This window comes from Pangasianodon hypophthalmus, chromosome 2 (assembly GCF_027358585.1).
Source record: "Pangasianodon hypophthalmus isolate fPanHyp1 chromosome 2, fPanHyp1.pri, whole genome shotgun sequence".
Classification (NCBI taxonomy): domain Eukaryota; kingdom Metazoa; phylum Chordata; class Actinopteri; order Siluriformes; family Pangasiidae; genus Pangasianodon; species Pangasianodon hypophthalmus.
This window is the reverse complement of record NC_069711.1, coordinates 28,453,184-28,472,362: the sequence shown is the minus strand read 5'-3', so window position 1 is coordinate 28,472,362 and position 19,179 is coordinate 28,453,184. Positions and strand designations below refer to the sequence as shown.

Genomic DNA, 19,179 nt, shown 5'->3' with positions numbered 1-19,179 from the left:
CGGATTTGAATCATTTTTACAATGCGTGGACAGTACACCAAATCTCAGCCAAAACTTTGATCAGCCATTTTCTGACTTTTTATCGGGGACACAAACACAATATCTACATGAAAAACTGTTAGCGGAAGATAACGATCAATATAATTTCCCCTTAATCTGTATTAATGCACTTAACAATCTAACTAGCTCGCCATTCATTATTACATTTTGTTAGCTATCATTTTTTTAGTCTAGCTGGGGGAAAAAAAAACATAGTATTGGGCAGCAACATTGGTGCTTTTATTTGCCCAGTGGGTTGGCTAATGAATTTCTGATCTGTCCACCCTGGCTTATGTGTGTTTGCAATTTGAAATCAGGTAGGTTTCAATTTCTTTATCATTTTATTCAATTGGATCTTTGTGCAAACAATTATTGGACCGTATCTTGTTCATATATCTTTAGGGGAGTAGCTTCCTCAACGCCCACTGTGAAAACATCAGGCATTGCATCTTGGTCTAATCTATATCTATATAGTCACAATCTGTAATGGAAGAAGACCTTAACGATAAGGAGTGTTTATTTTATTTTATTTATTTTATGTTACAGCAGTTTCTGCAGGCTGATTACCAGGTTGGTCAGCTGTCTGTACTTCTGCACTGGTATTTGTAAATCAGGTGTGACTGGTGTGCTTTGTTCCTGACTGACTGGCCTGCATTTCCTGCTAAACTACTCCAGCTAACTATAAAAAAAAAGACCCTATAAGCAGGTCAAATGTGTACAGGGAAAAAAAATCGTGTCTATCAACCATTCCTTCATCTTGTGTTATTTTTCCATAGCTGTAAATCCAGCTCTGTTTGTTTCTCCTGTCAGCAGGTTTATTGAGCAACTTGAGGAAAGTACGAGGAGACACACCTGTATTGAGCGACTTGTGCAGTAGTTGGCCTCCTGCCAGGAGCCGTGTCTCAAATAACTATGACTTGGTACTTAAATGCATTTACTGTGTAGGATTCTGACATGGAATATAGATTCAGCTGGGTTTTTACACTAGAAGTTTGTTATAAATATATCAAGGATTTTACATTTTAATGGCTTCAGCCGTGGCTTAGCCAAACACTACGCTGCCTTTATTTACTGCATTCCTAAACATTGACAGGTTATGAACTACAGCAGCAATACACCATACGTGAGGCAGAATACAGGTCATTTCCCCCGACTCAGTACAGGTCCTGGCTCGGTTATGTAATCAGGTGTCAAAGTTACATTCTCCAGCACCAACACAAAGCATCACCATGAGCAACAACTATTCACGAGAACACAGATATGCATTTTTATTGCTCCCGGAGCTGCTCAAAGTTTGTTAGCATTAGAATTAACAGTGTAACTTCCGTTTAGTAAGAGGGTTGCATCTTCCTCCGATTGCTCAATACTTCTACTAATGCATTACTTATTTTACTGGTGGTCACAGAAAGAAGTCACCAAATTTGGCAACCAAAATTAAGCCTCTACCATGCTTTTTAAGTCACGTTTCAGTTCCAAACCACAGAGAGTCATTTTCATTGGTCCACTGTTCAATTCAGTGGGGTTCATTTACTGGTACATTGTTCATGACGAAGAATAGGTTCTTGGTTATATTTTGTTCATGGGGGTTTATTTCCTGTGAATCTTATATAAGCCAGTAATAATGTGGTGCAAATCACCTGTGATTCAACATTGTGCAGAACCCAGCATACAGTGTGCTAACAACTCTGACTGGCTGATCACACCAGAGTTGTTCAGGACAATAAAAAACAATAAGATAAAAGGATGTACACTGCTTTTTGATGCTTTATATACTTCTTAAAATAGTTGCTGGGGAAAAGGATTACTTCAAGACTAGGGATGTAGTCGATGTCATAGTACTTGATGGTACATCATGGAACATTTTATTTAGCTCTGTTTGTCTCCCCTGGTTTAAACAGTCCCCATGAAAAGTGCACATGTTCCAGCACTTAGGCTACTAAGCTCATTCTATATAAGATCGTTAATTATAAATGAAGTGCATTAGCTGACTACAGTATATGGACAAATGTTTGTGGACACCTGACTGTCACACCCAAATGTGCTTGCTGATCATCCCATTTGAGATTTAGTCCCTTCTTTGCTGTTATAATAGCCTCCCCTCTTCTGGGAAGGCATTCCACTAGATTTTGGTTGGGGGATTTGCCCATTCAGCCACAAGAGCATTAGTGTGGTCAATTCAATTGACTTTTATTGGAATGGCGCTTATAAAAATGGACATTGTCACAAAGCAGCTATACAAAAATAAATACATTTGGGATCGAAATTGTAAATGTATGAATTTATCCCTACTGAGCAAGCTGGAGGTGACGGAGGCAAGGAAAAACTCCCTGAGATGATATGAGGAAGAAACCTTGAGAGGAACCAGACTCAAAAGGGAACCCATCCTCATCTGGGTGACAACAGATAGTGCAAAATCCCTTCTGTAACTGTGTACTACATGGACAAATAGTGCAATTGTGTAACCAGGAAACTCATTACAGTTTTCACATGAGGTCTGTTTTGTTGAACCTATCCACTGTCCACTGATGGAGAACTGAGTGCAAAACTGCTTGTGGCAACCGCAGTCCCAAAGCTACTACAGCAATCGCAGTCCCAAGCCATCAGAGTACAACTCCCCATATGAACCGCAGTCCAAAGCCATCTCCATGGTCCCCAAGCAGCACCTTCCCCAGTAATGATCACCATCCCCCAATGACCTTCAGGCCATCCATGTGGGGCCACCCCCAGCAGCAGCAACCAATGAGAACTCCAACCAGAAGTAGAGCAACAGGTGGATCAGGCAGGTCCGGAGAGCAGAAGGGGTCAGGATCACTGGTATCTTAGGAGTAGCATGTGTAGGTCAGGCACTGATGTCGGGTGAGGAGGCCTGGGGTGCAGTCAGCGTTCCAGTTCATCCCAAAGGTGTTCAGTAGCATTGAGATCAGGGCCCTGTACAGGCCACTCAAGTTCACGCCATATCTTCATGGACCTCGTTTTGTGTACAGACACATTGTCATACTGGAACAGGTTTGGGCCTCTTAGTTCCAGTGAAATTGTACATTGTAATGCTACAGCATACAAAGATTCTATAAAATTGTGTGCTTACAACTTTGTGGCAACAGTTTGGGGAAAACCTACGTATGTGTGTGATGGTCAGGTGTCCACAACCTTTTGGCCATATAATGTACATTAGTTACTTTGGATCAAGTAGGGTTGCAGTTAAAAGCAAGGTACATTTCATTTCATGTCTGTGTGGCGTCGGAATCCCTTATCATCAGCGACCAATATTGCTGATAATGTAGAACAACATTCTGGATAAGAACTGTTATTTTTCACTCGCATAACATTGTCTGTAGACATTTTTTCTCACCTAGCCATCCTTTGCTCCAGTGTTGGTTTTTGCTGTGTGTTGCCAGCAAAAAACTTCTCGTGTTGAGTTTTATATTTTTTATCGGGTTACTTGTATCATTGGAAGATGCTGTAGTTCCTCTTCTTGATATTTTGACCAAGCGCAGTTTGCAGTTTGCTTTGGTTTGCTTTGGTTGCCATCATTAATCATGAAATTTGTGGGAAGTGGTAGCTCAGTGGTTAAGACGTTGGACTCCTGATCGGAAGGTTGAGAGTTCAAATCCCAGCACCACCAGGCTGCCACTGCTGGGCCCTTGAGCAAGGCCCTTAACGCTCAACTGCTCAGTTGTATAAATGAGATAATTGTAAGTCGCTCTGGATAAGGGCGTCTGCCAAATGCCATAAATGTAAATTTCATCTGTTTAATAGCAAGACGACAAACACTAAGCTTATGTAACGTAGTATCACATATGTGTCAGATGGTATCAGATGTTTGTATCAGTATTGGTATCTATGCATTCCTGTTTAAAACACTTAGAGAAAGAAATGTTGTTTGAGGGGAAAATACCAAGAATAATTGTGAATGTACGTCTATGAGGAAACAAGCTTTTTTGGCAATGGATTTTATATCATTTCAACACTAGGGCTATCTGTACACCCAGCCAGCCAAACCCTGCCTTGATGTTCCAGACCAACTGCATTTTTGTGCTGGAATGAATCCATCCTGCCAGCTCTTTTGCACTGAAAAAACACAAACTGTTAAAGGTTACTTGTCATTATCTTGGCAGTTGAAAAAAAGCTAGAAGTTTCCACAAAACTGACCAAAACAAGTGCATGGTAGTTGTAGGAAGAACAAAGAGGACCACAGAGAGAGCAATACAAGATAAGAGAATCTGTGTTGAAACTACAGACATTGTACCTGTGGCATGAGCAAGCAGAGTGTCTTGTTACAGCAGGCGACCAGCTATAAATATGAGGCGCGAGGTGTGATGGTGTAAACCATACTGCCTAACCTGTGTAACCTGTAAGCGAGAGAAAATCTTTTCTTTTGTCTTGTTCTCATTAAGTTGTTCAGTAAAGTGTCAGTCAAGTGAAAAGTGTTAAGTGTTAGCTTAGAACAGCTAAACAAGACTCGATAGATACTCAATGTGTGTAAGTGATGTAGTTTTGTATGTAATGATGTATTTCCTTTGTATTTCTGCTTATAACTTCATTTGGCTATTAGAAAACTGGTTATTGCACAGATCAAAATGCTAAAAGCAGAATGCGTCTCTCTCTCTCTCTCATTTAGTACCAGCATATATATATATATATATATATATATATATATAATATATGCCAGTACTAAAATATTACACAACTGTTTAGGATATTACAACATAATATAATCTTAAATTTCATAAATGAATTTTATAAATAAATGTCCTTTTTAACGCCATAGTAGATTCAGATTTATATTCCTCATTTGTAGTTACTTGGCTTTCCTATTAGTACTGAAAAATTACTGAAAGTTACTCAGTAGTATGATTTTAAGAATGAATAGGTGAATAAAGTCAGTAGTTTAAGAACTTGGTTATGAACAATTTACCCATTTACCATGATCCTGGATTTAAAGTAAAATTTAGGTCATGCCTAGAATAATAAACAAACTCCAATGCAAATATCGATGTGTATGTTGAAAGTCACAGAATAGGCCTCTCATGAGCGATTATCGGCACGTCCCTAATGATGAGTAAGCGAAAGTGAAGGAATGCTCTTTACTCTGCTTGGTTGGAAACCTTGTTTTCAGCATTAATGTCTCTTGTGTATTCCGACAGTTACATCTCCGTGAACTTTAAGAAGGAATTTTCTGTCTCTGAGACAGTTGCAGTGTCTGAAACAAAGAAAAAATGTCACAAAGACAAGCAAGCTTTTTTTCTGTCACTAACATTATTTACAATCGCTCTCTTGGTCCCTTGTTCGTATAAAAGCTCTGGGCTGAATTGCCACATAATGAAAACTTTTGTGTGTTTGAGACATTTGCAGTCATTTTCAATCACAAGTTTTGCCATGCTGAACTGACTGACTACTTACCGTGTGACATTGTCTTTTTATACAAGTCTTGCTTAATCTGAATGCTCTTGAACAGTTGTTACTTCTCTGTTACAGAAGGTTGGTGGAAGCCCAGTGATCTGCAATAGCAACTGACTGAAACTGATGATTGAGATTACAGCATTAAGTTCAAAAGTTGCATCAGTATTTACAGTGGGAAAGTTACTCATATTCAGAGTCGAGTTGCACACCTGCTTAAATTCATTTTCTGGGCTCTCCATTCAGATTAGGCAGATTACCTGTGTGTAGTTGACACCTCCCAGGTTGCCAGATTATTCTTGACTCGACGCATCCATGACAAAAATCAGGGGTAAAATATATGGACTGAACAGTGAAATAGCGTTTTTTTTTGTTTTTGTTTTTTTTTTACATTGCTGTCAAATGTAATACGATGCAACTTAAAAGCAATTGCTTTTACTATTGCTGAGTAGTCTTTATTCTTAATTAATCCTCATGCACTTGCGTTTTACTATGAATTGCTCATACTGAGCATCCTTTCAACACACTTAATACTGTTTGTCTTTATTCTTCAGCACTTGTCCAGTATATTGTGACGATTTATAATTTCTGAATTTCCCCAAATGTAGTCAATGAGCCAAATATGTTTGGTGTATGTTCGATAAGTTTAATTTTTTTAGTCTTCCACTGTAGCTAAGATGTAGTTAACAAGTAATAAAAGCATATAGGCTATTGGTTATCATCATGCAAACGGCATGCCTAAATCATCACACAACATTGTTTGGTTCAGTGCTAGCATTTGTATATAAACAAGCAATCCATCGTGTTACTATGTTAAATCATTTTTAGCTTTAAAACTCAGATTATTTGGTGTTTGGATGCAGTGATTCAGAGCGTGAGGTGAAACCCAAGTCTTGCATCACAGGAGCTCATTTTCCCACGAGGCATCTATCTGTCAGTCTATCTATCTATCTATCTATCTATCTATCTATGCACTGCTGCTCATGCAGAAGCATTAAGGTTCTTTCAGCTGGCTCAAGTGCTTTGCTTTGTCATCAGATTATTGGTTAATGAGCCGAAACCTGACTCGAGGCTGGATTTCCACATGGCTTTTCACAGGAGCCCACCTGCCCCTTCTCTAGGCAACGCGCTCTAATGGGAAACGCAGGGTACAAGGGTTCAGCAAAGCACCCTGTCTTGTCATGATGAGAAGGTCTGATACTGTGTTAATGCTTTACGTGAAGTTAATGCATGATAATTGATGCTAGCCTGAGGAGTTCCTTGTGAGCACCGGTTAAACCGGAGACAAATTGGAGTCAGCCTCAGAACAAGTCTAAAGAGAAATGCACGTAAGCATCTTTATATTTCCAAAATATGAGCTCGGTCTGCCTTCGAAATGCAATACATTTTGCAATTATATTAATGGGATCAATATTTATCTTAATTAATATTATATTATTGTGCTTCTGATTTATGCGGTCAAAAATGTGGACTGTATGAGGGGATAAATTGTTCCATAATATAGGAAAAGTATTTCTTATGAAATGAGAGTTGTCACGTAAGGGCAAATAAGGACTCAATCTTGCTAATCGACCAATCAGTATGTGAGCGAGTTTTTCCACTTGTTTCTGGAAGGGTTTGAAAGCTGTGGGGCATGTGGTTGACTGACCACTGTGCTGTAACCACTGTGATTAAGCTGTTGTGGAACAGGAGTTTGTTTAAAACTCAAGTCTACTGGGTGTTTGTTTTTTTTGTTCTTTGCACCATTCTGTGAAAACTCTAGAGATTGTTGCTAATCCCAGTAGATCACCAGTTTCTGAAACGTTCAAATCAGCCCATCTGGCACCAACAAACCTGCATGATTTTTATGCACTGTGCTACTCCCAAATGATTGACAGATTGGATAATTGCATGAATGAGCAGGTGTACAGGTGTTCCTATTAAAGTGACTGGTGAGTTCAAACATTCAGTAATAGCCACATTGTGGTATTTAAATCTAAAATTCAACCTCCGCTATAATTTTTAGTATGTTCCAAACAGCAACCATCTGTAGTTTGGTTTAAATCCATTTTAGTTAAACAGGCGGAACACTTATTCATTAGAAGCCTCTCTCTCTTTGTCTCCAATCCTCTTTTCCTGATCCACATAACTGGAACGATTATATCCCCCGGTTTTACACTCGCCGTCTGGGTGTTGGCAGGGCAGTGACATGCTTTATTACCAATTTGCACTGTATTACAAGATGTCCTTTACAAAAGAGCCTGTGTGGGCACCGTGGGAGCCTGGAGACACACTTCCATAGCCGTTTCAGAGCAGCTATCCTATTTCAAAGCACAAAATTGTGTTATAAAGATAAAGTTATATAGAGTTTTTAGGCCCCACATTATGTGCAGTTGCACTAAAATAATCACTGTGATATACAGTCTATCCATCAAACTAGAGAAGGATATAACCTTAAATCAGCAGTCTCCACTTTTCATTACTTTCACCCATATTTTCTTAGTCAGATTTGCTTTTTTCACTGATTAGAAATGAAAAAGAAGATGCTAATATTTATGCAACTGTGACTTATTTAAAATACAGACAAATGGACACAAGTTTTACATATTCATAACTGAATCATATGTATGTCCTCATTACCCTGCTAAAATGTTGAAAGTATGTCAGTGGTGCTGTCATGTTTTTTTTCTTTGCTTGTTTGGAGGTGGAAAAACATTTCCTTTCGAAAACTGAAAAATGGTTGCCCTTTGCTGTTGCCTTATGACACTGTGCCCCATTATGAATCACAGTAACCACAGAACCACATATAGCTGGCCTGGGGGCTGGCAAAAAACACATTACGTATCCAGGCTATCAGTTTTTCATTCACAGTTGCCTGGCGGACAAGCAGGTTCAGTACGCTGTTGATATAACGGTCACCAGTGTTTTTTGTCCAACAACCAGAGAAAACTAAAAAAACGCTCTATTGACTTTCACCTAATAAATTGTTCATTTGATGTGTGTTTTTTTAAATGCAAATAGCTCCTTATTAGTTTTCGAGTCCTACCACCTGCTGCATTACACAAGCAAACCGAGGAAGGTTTTTTATTTCTTTCTTTCTTTTTTTTTTTTTTTTTTTTTTTTTTTTTTTTTTTAATCTTTTTTGAATGCTTTTAAATCATTTTAAATCAACAATCTGCCTGTTCCCGAAGTAATTCTGACCAATCCCGTCCGTCACCACGAACACTGTTGACCAATCAGGTTATTGTCTGCACATGCCTGTGATGTTTTCTGACAAACTTTGCTGGTTCTCACTGTCAAAATATAATCAAATTCGTCATTTAAACCGCCTTAAACCTGACTAGGATAAAGCGCTATAAACAAATGGCTGTGGCTTTTCTTTGTCCCGCATGTTTAAAATCTTATGGCCCACTCCCACAACAAGAATATAAAATCCACCTTTGTTGTCCCAATGCGTCCTCTAACGAGGTCTGGCTATCAGTAAGAACTTTTTGTATTACCCATATTAATTAGCTTGCCAATGTTTGCCAATCTCTTTCCAGAATCAGGAATATTAAGGATGTGGAAACAGTGACCAAACTGTACCAAAGCTGTTATATAACAGTTATATAACTTAATGTTAGCACAGTCAGACACTATTCAGACTCAAATAACGTCATTACATGTGATGAGAAAACAGCACAGCTCTGAAATGTTAACCAAAGACTTTCTGCCTTTTTTTTTTGTTGATGGATGTGAACACAATGCTTCATCACCAGAGACATCATCAGGCGAGGATAAATACGGGCTGCTCAAAGTCGTCTCTCCCAGGGATTCAAATCCTCACTCATTTTCCCTAGTTAGTATTAATGCACATAATTAACTCCTCATACGTTTGAGTTAAATTACGTTGAAACGTTTTAGCCTACTTAATTGGGCTCCAGGCAAGCAAAACATGGGTCTGGGTAACACAAATAGAGCTTTGACTTAGCTAATGAATGATTTGTCAACCTCTGAATCCACAGTAATATCTAATATGATGATTTACACACAATCATAGTCAAAATTTTGAAGTAATACCAACATTTAGAACATATTTCTAGGATCTGACTCTTGCCTTGGCAGCTTTAGAGAAATCTGGGTCATGGGCAAGATGATGAAGCAAGATAATGGCAGCAGTGGCAATAACATCTTTTATTTTTATTTTAAGCAGGTTTTCTGAGTGCACTTGAGAAATAAAAATGCAGTTGGGGTGGATAAGATACGACAGATCCATTTTGTGATTATTAAAGAGTATGTGTTAGCTTCCCAATCCCGCTCTTCTTTCACTGGGACTGACAGGCATTAAAGTATGGTGGAAACCTAATGTATTTTTCTTTTGGGAATCAGTGCAGCGGTATTGTATCATAAATATTGAGACTGGTGTACCATTTCAGAAAGGTAAATCTTTGCACCTGTCATCCATGTCAGAGTAGCAATGATTCCCAGACTCATGGTTTGATAATCACCTGGAGAAAGATAAATGTGCAGAGTATGTGGTGGTGCCTAGAGCTGTTCTTGAGAGCCACTGCATTAGAGTAGAACTCCACTTGATCCTCTTTCACTCAGTAGCCTGATAAACATCGACCCAAGCGAATGGGATTACAGTGGCTCAGCCAGGTTAAGTCTTCAATCTCGAGTGGGAATGCCAATATTTTAAAGACTTTAAAGAAAAATACCACCAGGAAGTGAGGAAGTGAGTCTGAGCTGGAAAGTGAAGCGGGTCATCAGGAATTCAAGTGCATTGACCCGATGTATTGCATGTTGCTTGTTGCTGTGATTGTTGCTTGGGATCCTTGCATGATTTTTGCTGTGCGACTCAAAATAGAGGTCCAGGAAATGGAAGTTTTCAAATATATTAAAGTTAAAAATTCTAAATCTGGGTGGACAATTTGCTAGCCCGGGACAAGCAGGTGGTCCTGTGATCCTTTTCACTAGGATCGTTTATGAAACGATCATAAACCAGTATTTTTTTTTCAGTACAGTTACACTTACAGTAGTCCAACAACCAGAGAAAGAAAAATTCTACCCCATGTGACTTAAAAAAAAAAAAAAAAAAAAAAAAAAACTTTTATTGCTGTGACACATGCTACTCTTTTATGAATGCAAAAAATGGGGTAAACATGCAGAGAACCTTTTCACACATGTGTAAAATGTTCCATTGAAAATGGTAATACACCTAACTCAGCTTCTAGACAGTCTGTGGGAGGCTGTTAAAACTCAATGGAACGTTTTACACGTGTAAAAGGTTCTCTGCATGTTTACCTCATTTTTTGCGTATTCAAGACCAGGTGAACATGATCTCAGGACACTAGAGAAGTCTACTTTAAATATCTGTAGAGATATTTTGCATCGCCCACCTTAACCAAACATGAGATTGTTTTAGGTCAGGGTTCTCAGTCCTAAACACTTGTGAACAGCTTCTACAGAACTCATAAGGAACTTGCAGAGTACCACTTTTTCAGAATTGCTAAGATTGCGCAATTTCCTAATTTTTTGTTTAGCACATTCCCCCAAAACAAAAACTGTGAAACAGTGGGTCAAGTGACTTAAAATGTCTTGCAGATCAATAAGGTAGAAGTGTGTTGTTAGTCAGCAAATACACAGTAGATTATCTGTGATAGATAGCTAAAGGTTTGTCTTTAACTTACATTTGATTAAAACTTAAATAGCGTACAGTATACTAATAAGCTTTAGTATATAAATATGCTTCAAAGTCCATGGGGTCTAACTTTCTCTACCCAACTTTAATTTCTAAACGTGGCTTTAAGGTCATATAAATGACAATGAATGTGTTCACGTAGACTAGACTAAAATTTCGTGTTATTAGTTTGTGTCTTGTGTGTGTACCATCCATCCAGCAATTTTAGTTCCAATGATGGAGTATTAGCCAAAATGTATAGCCAAGAGTACACGATTTACTACAGTATCTGATTTATCTGTCTTTAAAGTGCATTCTACTGTTTTAATAAAGTGGGAAAAATGAGTGAAAATTGGTCATTTGAGGTACATTAGCAGATTTGCAGTGCAAGCTAAGTGTACTAGCTACGTACACTCACCAGAGGCAACATTATATGCCTATACAATCAATATCTTCTCACATCTAACGCACTAATCAGTGTGAAATAAGGAGGACAGGACATAAGAACTAATCGCAGGCATTAACTAAAGTTTTGGGAAGGGAAGTGGAAAGAAAAGTTGTACCATACACACCATACGAACGGTCCGGGGAATCATTCAGGCTAGTCATTTGGATTTGTCATACCTAATTTGCATAAAGTTGAGAAACTCAGCTCTCATGTTGCATGTTGCTTTGGTTGCTTATTGCGGCTCCTTGTCGCTCAGGTACATAGCAAAAGGTGAACATTCACGTTCTATGTCGCTCGCTAGTGTGAACGCAGAGTAATAAAGTGATCATACAGGCTTATCTTTACTAATAACTTCCATATCCTCAGTCAGTTCATGCTTTAGGCTAACATGCTTTAGGTTTATCACTCATCACACAAATGCATGAATACAATGTGGTTTATTCACCTTTCCACTTGGCACAATGTCTACTGTCTACACTATATGGCCAAAAGTATGTGGACCATCACAGCCATCTGTGCTTGTCGAACATCCCATTCCAGATCTAGTCCCTCTTTTCTGGTATAATACCCTCCACTCTTCTGTGAAGTCTTTCCACCATTTTGGAACGTGGCTGTGGGGATTTGTCTGTTCAGCCACAAGAGCATTAGTGTTGTCAGGCACTGATGTTGGGTGAGGAGGCCTGATCAAAGACATCTTACACCATTGTGTACTTCCAGCTTTGTGGCAACAGTTTGGGGAAGAACCAACATGTGTGTGATGGTCAAGTGTCCACATATTTTTTGCCATATAGCGTACTTCATGGATGCTGTTGCACTAGTAGTGCAGCTGAAACAGTGTGGATTTAGATGGACAGCTGCTGTATGCATACATAACTCAATTGGTGAGATTTAAAACAGCTCCAGCGTGAACATTTTTGGCATTAGTGACCTACAGGAGAGTTCTTTTTTTTTTTTTTTTTTTGCAGGCCCTGACTTCGCATGAGAAGTTTCACAGTACTACTTGTTATACAAACCTGTTATTTTTCAGATAAGCAGAACCAAATGTCATTCTTGTCATTCCTTCTACTATCCCATAACTCTCTCTGCCTGGAACTCAAACCTGTCAATGTGCTGTATGTTGAATACCAGGCAAACATGCTGTTTGGTCAGCTGTAATGTTATCTGGGGTCAGAAGTACACATTAGATTAAACTTGCTTTGTTTACACGATTGTATCATCTGTTAACTCATCAGTCTTATTTGATATCGTGGGGCTTGCATGCGTGTGTAGAGTGAACGGTGGTGGTTTGTCTATTTTCTGTCATAATGAGATGAGCTCAGCAGACTAACACAGTGCAGTAATTAAAGTGACCTTGCCATTTAAGGCATGCAATACCAATGTATCAAGTTTAATTTGATATAAAGGCTGTTACACTATAGTGCTGTGAATTCTTGATCCTGATTGGTCAGATATTGATTAACTTTCTGTAAAAGCAGTTAGTGCAGTAGTGCTCAATAATGTATAAACAGAAAATGTTTAAATTCTATACTCATAGTGTGTGTGTGTGTGTGTGTTTGCAGATAATGTTATTTTTCCATAAGTAGATTAGGTTATACTATCCCCTCCGAAAGTACTGGAATGGCAAGACCAATTAATTCTTTTGAGATCAAAAGATTAATATGAGACAATAGATCAGAATTTCAGCTTTCGTTTCCTGATATTTATATCTAGTTGTGTTAAACAAATGGAACATGGCACCTATTGTTTGAACTAAGAATTAACTTCTTATTAATACTTGATACGTTCACTGTGTGTTTGTTTGTGTGTGCACTTGGAGACAGACAGATTAAGGCCAGCTCAGACTGTGGCAGTGTGTGAAATTGAGGCTGTGCTTTGGCAGCTTGTGGCGGTTTATAGCTGAAGAATAATGTCATTGTACTCGTGACCCACAGCTCCCTCTATCATGTGATAATGCTGAAGTGAGTTTGCTTTTGTCACTCTGGTTAAAGGATGATAAGGGCGTTTGGGAGTGTGTTAGCCTGGCACTCAGACTCCGTGGTACAAGTCATGCAGTCTGACTCGTAGCCCAACTCACAATGATTTTACACTGAAAAAAATAGAGTGAGATTTCCTTAAGAAAGGTGTGGTAACAATTTCCACACATAAAGTCTTAGTAAATGTAACTAAGCATATGTTTAAGTAAGGTTCACTACTTATCACTACTTAACCGCCAATAACACCTGGCCAGTTAACATCCGCACTCATAAAGAGTGAACAGGCAAAACCCATTATCAATACGTATCTAACTTTAATGTAAACACAAACTATACAACTGAGTGCGAACCAAGAAAACTTCTTGCACAACATGTCATAATACATCCTTCAAGCCACCACAAAGCATAAGAAATATTGAAAATAACCCATTCATGACACTCAAAAATTAAATCAGTTTAAAGTTCCATAAACCCACATGCAAATCAAGTTTAAAAACCACGCCCCCAAATTAGCACGGTGCGGACTGTATTCATGTCAACTTTATAAGACCGTATTGATTTAAAGTTTATGCCACCAATTTAATTTAAACTTTGTCATTAACAGCACACAAAGGAAAGAAAATGTGTGCAGCACCGAGGCAAGCTCATAGTCCTGTTCTGTTCGGTGTGTGTTGATTTTGTTCAGGGGTCCAATCAGTTCATTACTCATTACATTACTTATTTTTTTCTAGTTTTGTGAGCATTTGCAAAATAATAGTAAATCCATTAAACTAGTGAAATAAGCACTTCGGGTTTATTTTAGATACACATTTACATGATTTAATTTAGTGCACCATTGGGGTTTTGTTTTGGTTTTTTTTGGGTTTTTTTTTGTAGCTCCTAGAAACAGTATTTTCTCAGTGTGGTACAACATTTGTGTTTTCAGTAAAGAAATATTTCAGACTAAATAAATCGTTTATGAAGTGTATTAACATATTTTTAGTGATCCACTCATGACCAAAGATTGATAAACCACATTAAACAGGAATTGTATGCCTATAGAGGTTGGTTAGTGTGTAAATTAAATCTGTAGTGAGTAGGTTTTCATAAAATGTCATAAAACTATATCTTTTTTAAAATGGGTGAGGATTTCACCCATTTCACCCAAAAGATCATAGAAATGGCACAGTTTCCTAATCTTTTAAGATTATTACTTGTCACGCTGTAAGAGACGATCCCAATCTAGTGGACTAATTCTGTAACACTGTGCGATTCTCCATGTCAGATTATATGATGATCTTTAAACGATAGACCTGTGATTAAATAAAATTGCTGCTTTCTTCTTATGGTGTCAAACAGTGCAATCTGGGTTTGTGCAGAAAATGGGCTTGCATAAACAAACATTTTATGAGTGTGAGGTAATAAGCATTTTTTTTTTTTTTTTTTTGGTCCATTAGCATTTTTCGCTCATGTTTTGTCATTGCCACTAATCATTTATTGTCCATGTGATGATGAACGATGCGTTTAGTCATTTAGGCATGCAGTTTGCGCAAGGCTAAACCGGTATATAAGCTTCCCTTCCTTATCAGCTTTGTAGCTCCAGTCCGATCTAAAGAAGCAAACGTCTGTCTTGGATAATCAATTACATTTGCGGTAAGAGTACTGTTTAATGTGTAAATTTCTTTTTTGGCAGGTTGATTGCTTTGTATAGGCAGAGTCCAGTACAATTTGGTGATTTGTCCTGTTCTAACACACTTACTAACCCTGGTCTCTAAGTGACGAGTTAAATGAGGATCGCAGCTAGGCTCTTTAATTTAAGTAATTGGTTTAACGTTTGTAGTTAATACGAGACCCCTTGGAGACATGTTTGACCCCAGGTTCTTGAATTGTAATGACTCTTGGCATGTGCAGCTGAGAGATCTGTCTGAATGAATTGACAACAGTTAGGAAAACAAAGCCATGTTGATATCGCGTTATGATATTAGGGTCTAATCAGGTGCTTTTAGTTTGAACGCAAATCTAATATGCATACATTTAAACCGAGTCAGTTTCTGTGCTCTGGATAATACATCAAATGTAATTTTTCTTTCATCTGTGGGTAGTCTAGTTTCAGGGGCATCTCAGGTTTTGGTGTCTTGACTCCTATTCATTGTGTTTTGTCTTTTTGATGAAATTCATTAAATAATGAAAATAATAAAAGACAGATGGGTAAATGAAAATAAATGGGGATTTAAACAAAAAGAAAAGTCTAAATTTATGCTTCAGTGGTCAGAACAGATGTCAGAGTATTGTATAAAGGAGGCAAGGATTTGATTGATACAGTATTGTTTGAGTTTTTCCAAGTTTGATTGATCTAAGAGTTAAGAGATTGACCTTTCTGGAAATACTGTAGTTAGTGATAATATAAAAGGTTTAAGATGTTCAGGTATTGGTGACTGACTAGCATTCACTACCATTTTCTGTAGCTTGAGGGAGTGAAATTTTCAGTAGAGAGGTGGAGTGTAATTATGAAACTTTACTTGACATTGATCATGAACAAGTACTGAATGACTGTCCAAGGTTGTGGTCACTCTTCTCTGATTCCATGCTGAAAACCTAACATGTTTATTGTCCATTACAAAACATGTGACTATTACAAAATGGGTTATTAGTAGACAGAGAAATTGTGATTAAAAATTTCCTTTGCACCATTTATTTTCCACATGGATTTTATAATTATTTATCTATCAGCAGAATGCTTCTGATGTCCTGCTCTTGAATTATACTATCCTCAGTCTCAAACTGTGATTGGTTTGTGGTGGTCTGTGTGCATGTAGAGTGATTTGTGTGATTATTGACTCTAAACCTCAGTGTGGTTCTTAAAGGTTTTTTTCCATACCAGTAAAACTCAAGGCTTTTAATATCTGTTATCTTTTTATAGAGTGGCTCTGGCGTCATCTCTACCACTAAGGGTATTGCCCAAATGGAAAAAAGAAAAAATATAAAATACAAAGACAGTGTGTTCTGAGTTTATATCTATGTTTTGGTTCATAGGGGTTGCAAAGAATGTTTGCCGTTAGTGTGTGGGATTTGCGAGTGTGGGAAGATGATTAAAAGGCAGAGGTCACAGCGTCACTATGGAAATTACAGCTGGGGATTCTTCTTCATCCCAGCAACTCTCAAACAGCTGTTTGTCCCCACATGTTCATAGAAGTCAAGCCATTTCTCCAGTGTGTTTTAGCTTAGTCCAAAATGGCACGGTCTTCTGACCTCAGGATTGATTTCAGTGCAATACGATCTGAAAATTGCCAGTAAGTGCACTGAAGATCAATACACTGAGCCTGGTTTAAGTGGCGTTAACTCTTGAATCAGTCTGTAAGGATGATGAGTGGATTTATTTGATCATGCCACTTTTTACCAAATAATAAACCTATACCAAATAACTGGAATTGCTGTATCAGAAGAACTGTACCATTTAAAATATCAAGATTTTAAATGTTCTCTGACCAAAAGGATACACTGAGATGACTTGTATGATGGTGTTTTAAATAAACGATATACGTATGTATATATTTTTGTTAACTAGACTTGATTTCCTCTGACCTACATTTTTGTTTCTTGTCTCTCAGTACTGTGCAGGCTCTGAGACAACAGGAGCTCCATGATGGCTAGCGGACAGGGTGGTCATGTTGATCGTCCCCTGCTCTCATCCTTCAGGCCATCTTCAGCTCCTAAACTAAATGTGCAGCGCTCGCTATCCCGAGAGACCATCACCATCCATTTCTCTGCAATGGGGAAGGAGGAGGATCAGGAGGAAGAGGGCTTATACGGACCCTTAGACCTGCCAAGCGACGCAATGACGAACAGTCAGGGAGTAGTAACGGCTTTGGAAGCAAGTGAAGACCTTGTTCTTGAAGGAGATACAGAGGTGAAGTCTGTCAGTAATGTTGATGTTGAGTCCCTTTCAGCCATGTCAGGTCAACAGAACACTAATAAGCAGGAACACAGTTTTACTTGCTCTGCTTCTGCTGAGCCTACGAAGGGGACAGGATCCGCATCAGGCTCCACTAACTCCTCACCTTCCAAATCAGTGTCCCTTCCCTCAATGGACAAGGCTTTTCTCAACCTCATAAAGTCTTTGTCTACAGATTTGGAGCCCCGGGAAGGAGTCCCCGCTCCTCCGTCTTTGCGCCATCGGCAGTTGATGAAGAATCTGGTCAAATCTTTGTCTACAGACACAACCCAGGATCCCACAGGATCAAACCGCTCTTCAGACTCCCGCCTCAACCTGCATCTCTTCAAACAGTTTACCCAACCCCGAGCCACTACAAGTGCAGGAGACTCCAAAACTGCTCCATCGTCTCCTTTAACCTCACCTGACAACCGCACCTTCTCCTTCAAGGTGTCAGAGGTGGAGGCACGCATTGAAGACACGAAACGCCGTCTTTCAGAAGCCATTTCAGATCCTTTGCACTTGATTAGCAAGTTCATTGGAGATGACGCTTCCAGTATTTACAGGCCTAAACCTCTTTCATCCAGTGCCACAGAATTGACAAGTTTTTCCACTCTGAATGGCCATCTTGAAAGCAACAATAATTACAGTATCAAGGAAGAAGAAGGTGACCTGGATGGTGAAGATGTTACCCCAGAGGCAACTGAGCTGGCCTCAGCTGCTGAAAGCAAGACTGCCAAACCTTGTACATCCTCTCTGGGACTGGAGAAGTGCTCCATGTCCGCACTGGCCAAGCAGGATGACGAAGAGTTCTGTGAACTTTACAGTGAAGAATTTGAGTTCTCTGTGGATACAGAGGGGCAGGTTGATCACACTGAGGACACAAAGCCTGGAAGTGGTGCTTCCAAGCCTGCTAGTCAGAGCACAAACACTTTTAGTGAAGATGAGATAGAGTTGGTATCGGCATGTAGTATTCCACATAAGACTTTGTTAGCTCTGACCGTCATTACCTATGGATACTTTATTCTACCTTTGCCCACATACCTTACAGGAATGTTGCTGGGTGTAGCACTAGGATTCATGCTAGCCATTGGTGTAGTGTGGCTAACAGGCCCAAAGCTACCAGGAATTAGACGTTTAAGAGCACCGCGTGATCTGTGGAACGTGGCGCAGTTGGATATCAAAGAGCCAGGCATCTTCAAGGTAGGTCTTGCTTAGCACATTGTTTGTTTTACTCACTCATAGGAAGAAGAAGATTGATTGCACCACTTCCTCATCGTAATTTTTAAACAAGCTCATAGATATGTCCATAGTCATGATGCAAAAAGGCCCCAGACACTTCTTATTAGCTCATAAGAGATCACCCCTACCTCAGGATGAGAAAGGGTTAATGTTAAGCAAACTGAGAAAATATATAATGTGACTGTGGTACTGTGATATGTCGATTGTCTTGGGAGATTATGTGTTTATTTTTTTCTTAATACTTGGATATGCCACCCCTCCCCTTAATAACAGCACTGATCCTGTCAAGTACAGAATTTGTCAGTGCCTATTTTTTTGTTCCAAATATTCCCACAAGTTTTGTAGAAGATTGAGGTCTGGTGATTCTGCAGGCTAAAGTGATACTTAGGAGTGTCAGAGTTGTGATCTGCTTGTACATGAATCACAAAAGGCAGCCATACTTCCAGTTTTACACATTTTTCATGTGTGCAGCCTTTCGACATTGTACAGTAAGGTGCTGGTATTGGTGGACGTGGTGGATTTTGTCTGGGGA

The 19,179-nt window shown here is 38.9% G+C and overlaps 1 protein-coding gene across 2 annotated transcripts in view; it reads left to right on the top strand.

The window, feature by feature from the left end:
• The window catches only part of LOC113538282 (testis-expressed protein 2), a 43,058-nt gene that overhangs the window by 5,823 nt on the left and 18,056 nt on the right, over positions 1 to 19,179 (top strand). For both annotated transcript variants that reach the window (XM_026933221.3, XM_026933220.3), the window contains exon 3: positions 17,083 to 18,608. In XM_026933221.3, the coding sequence (XP_026789022.3) occupies positions 17,115 to 18,608 (1,494 nt within the window). In that variant the 5' untranslated portion in view covers positions 17,083 to 17,114. The remainder of the gene's footprint in view (positions 1 to 17,082; positions 18,609 to 19,179) is intronic.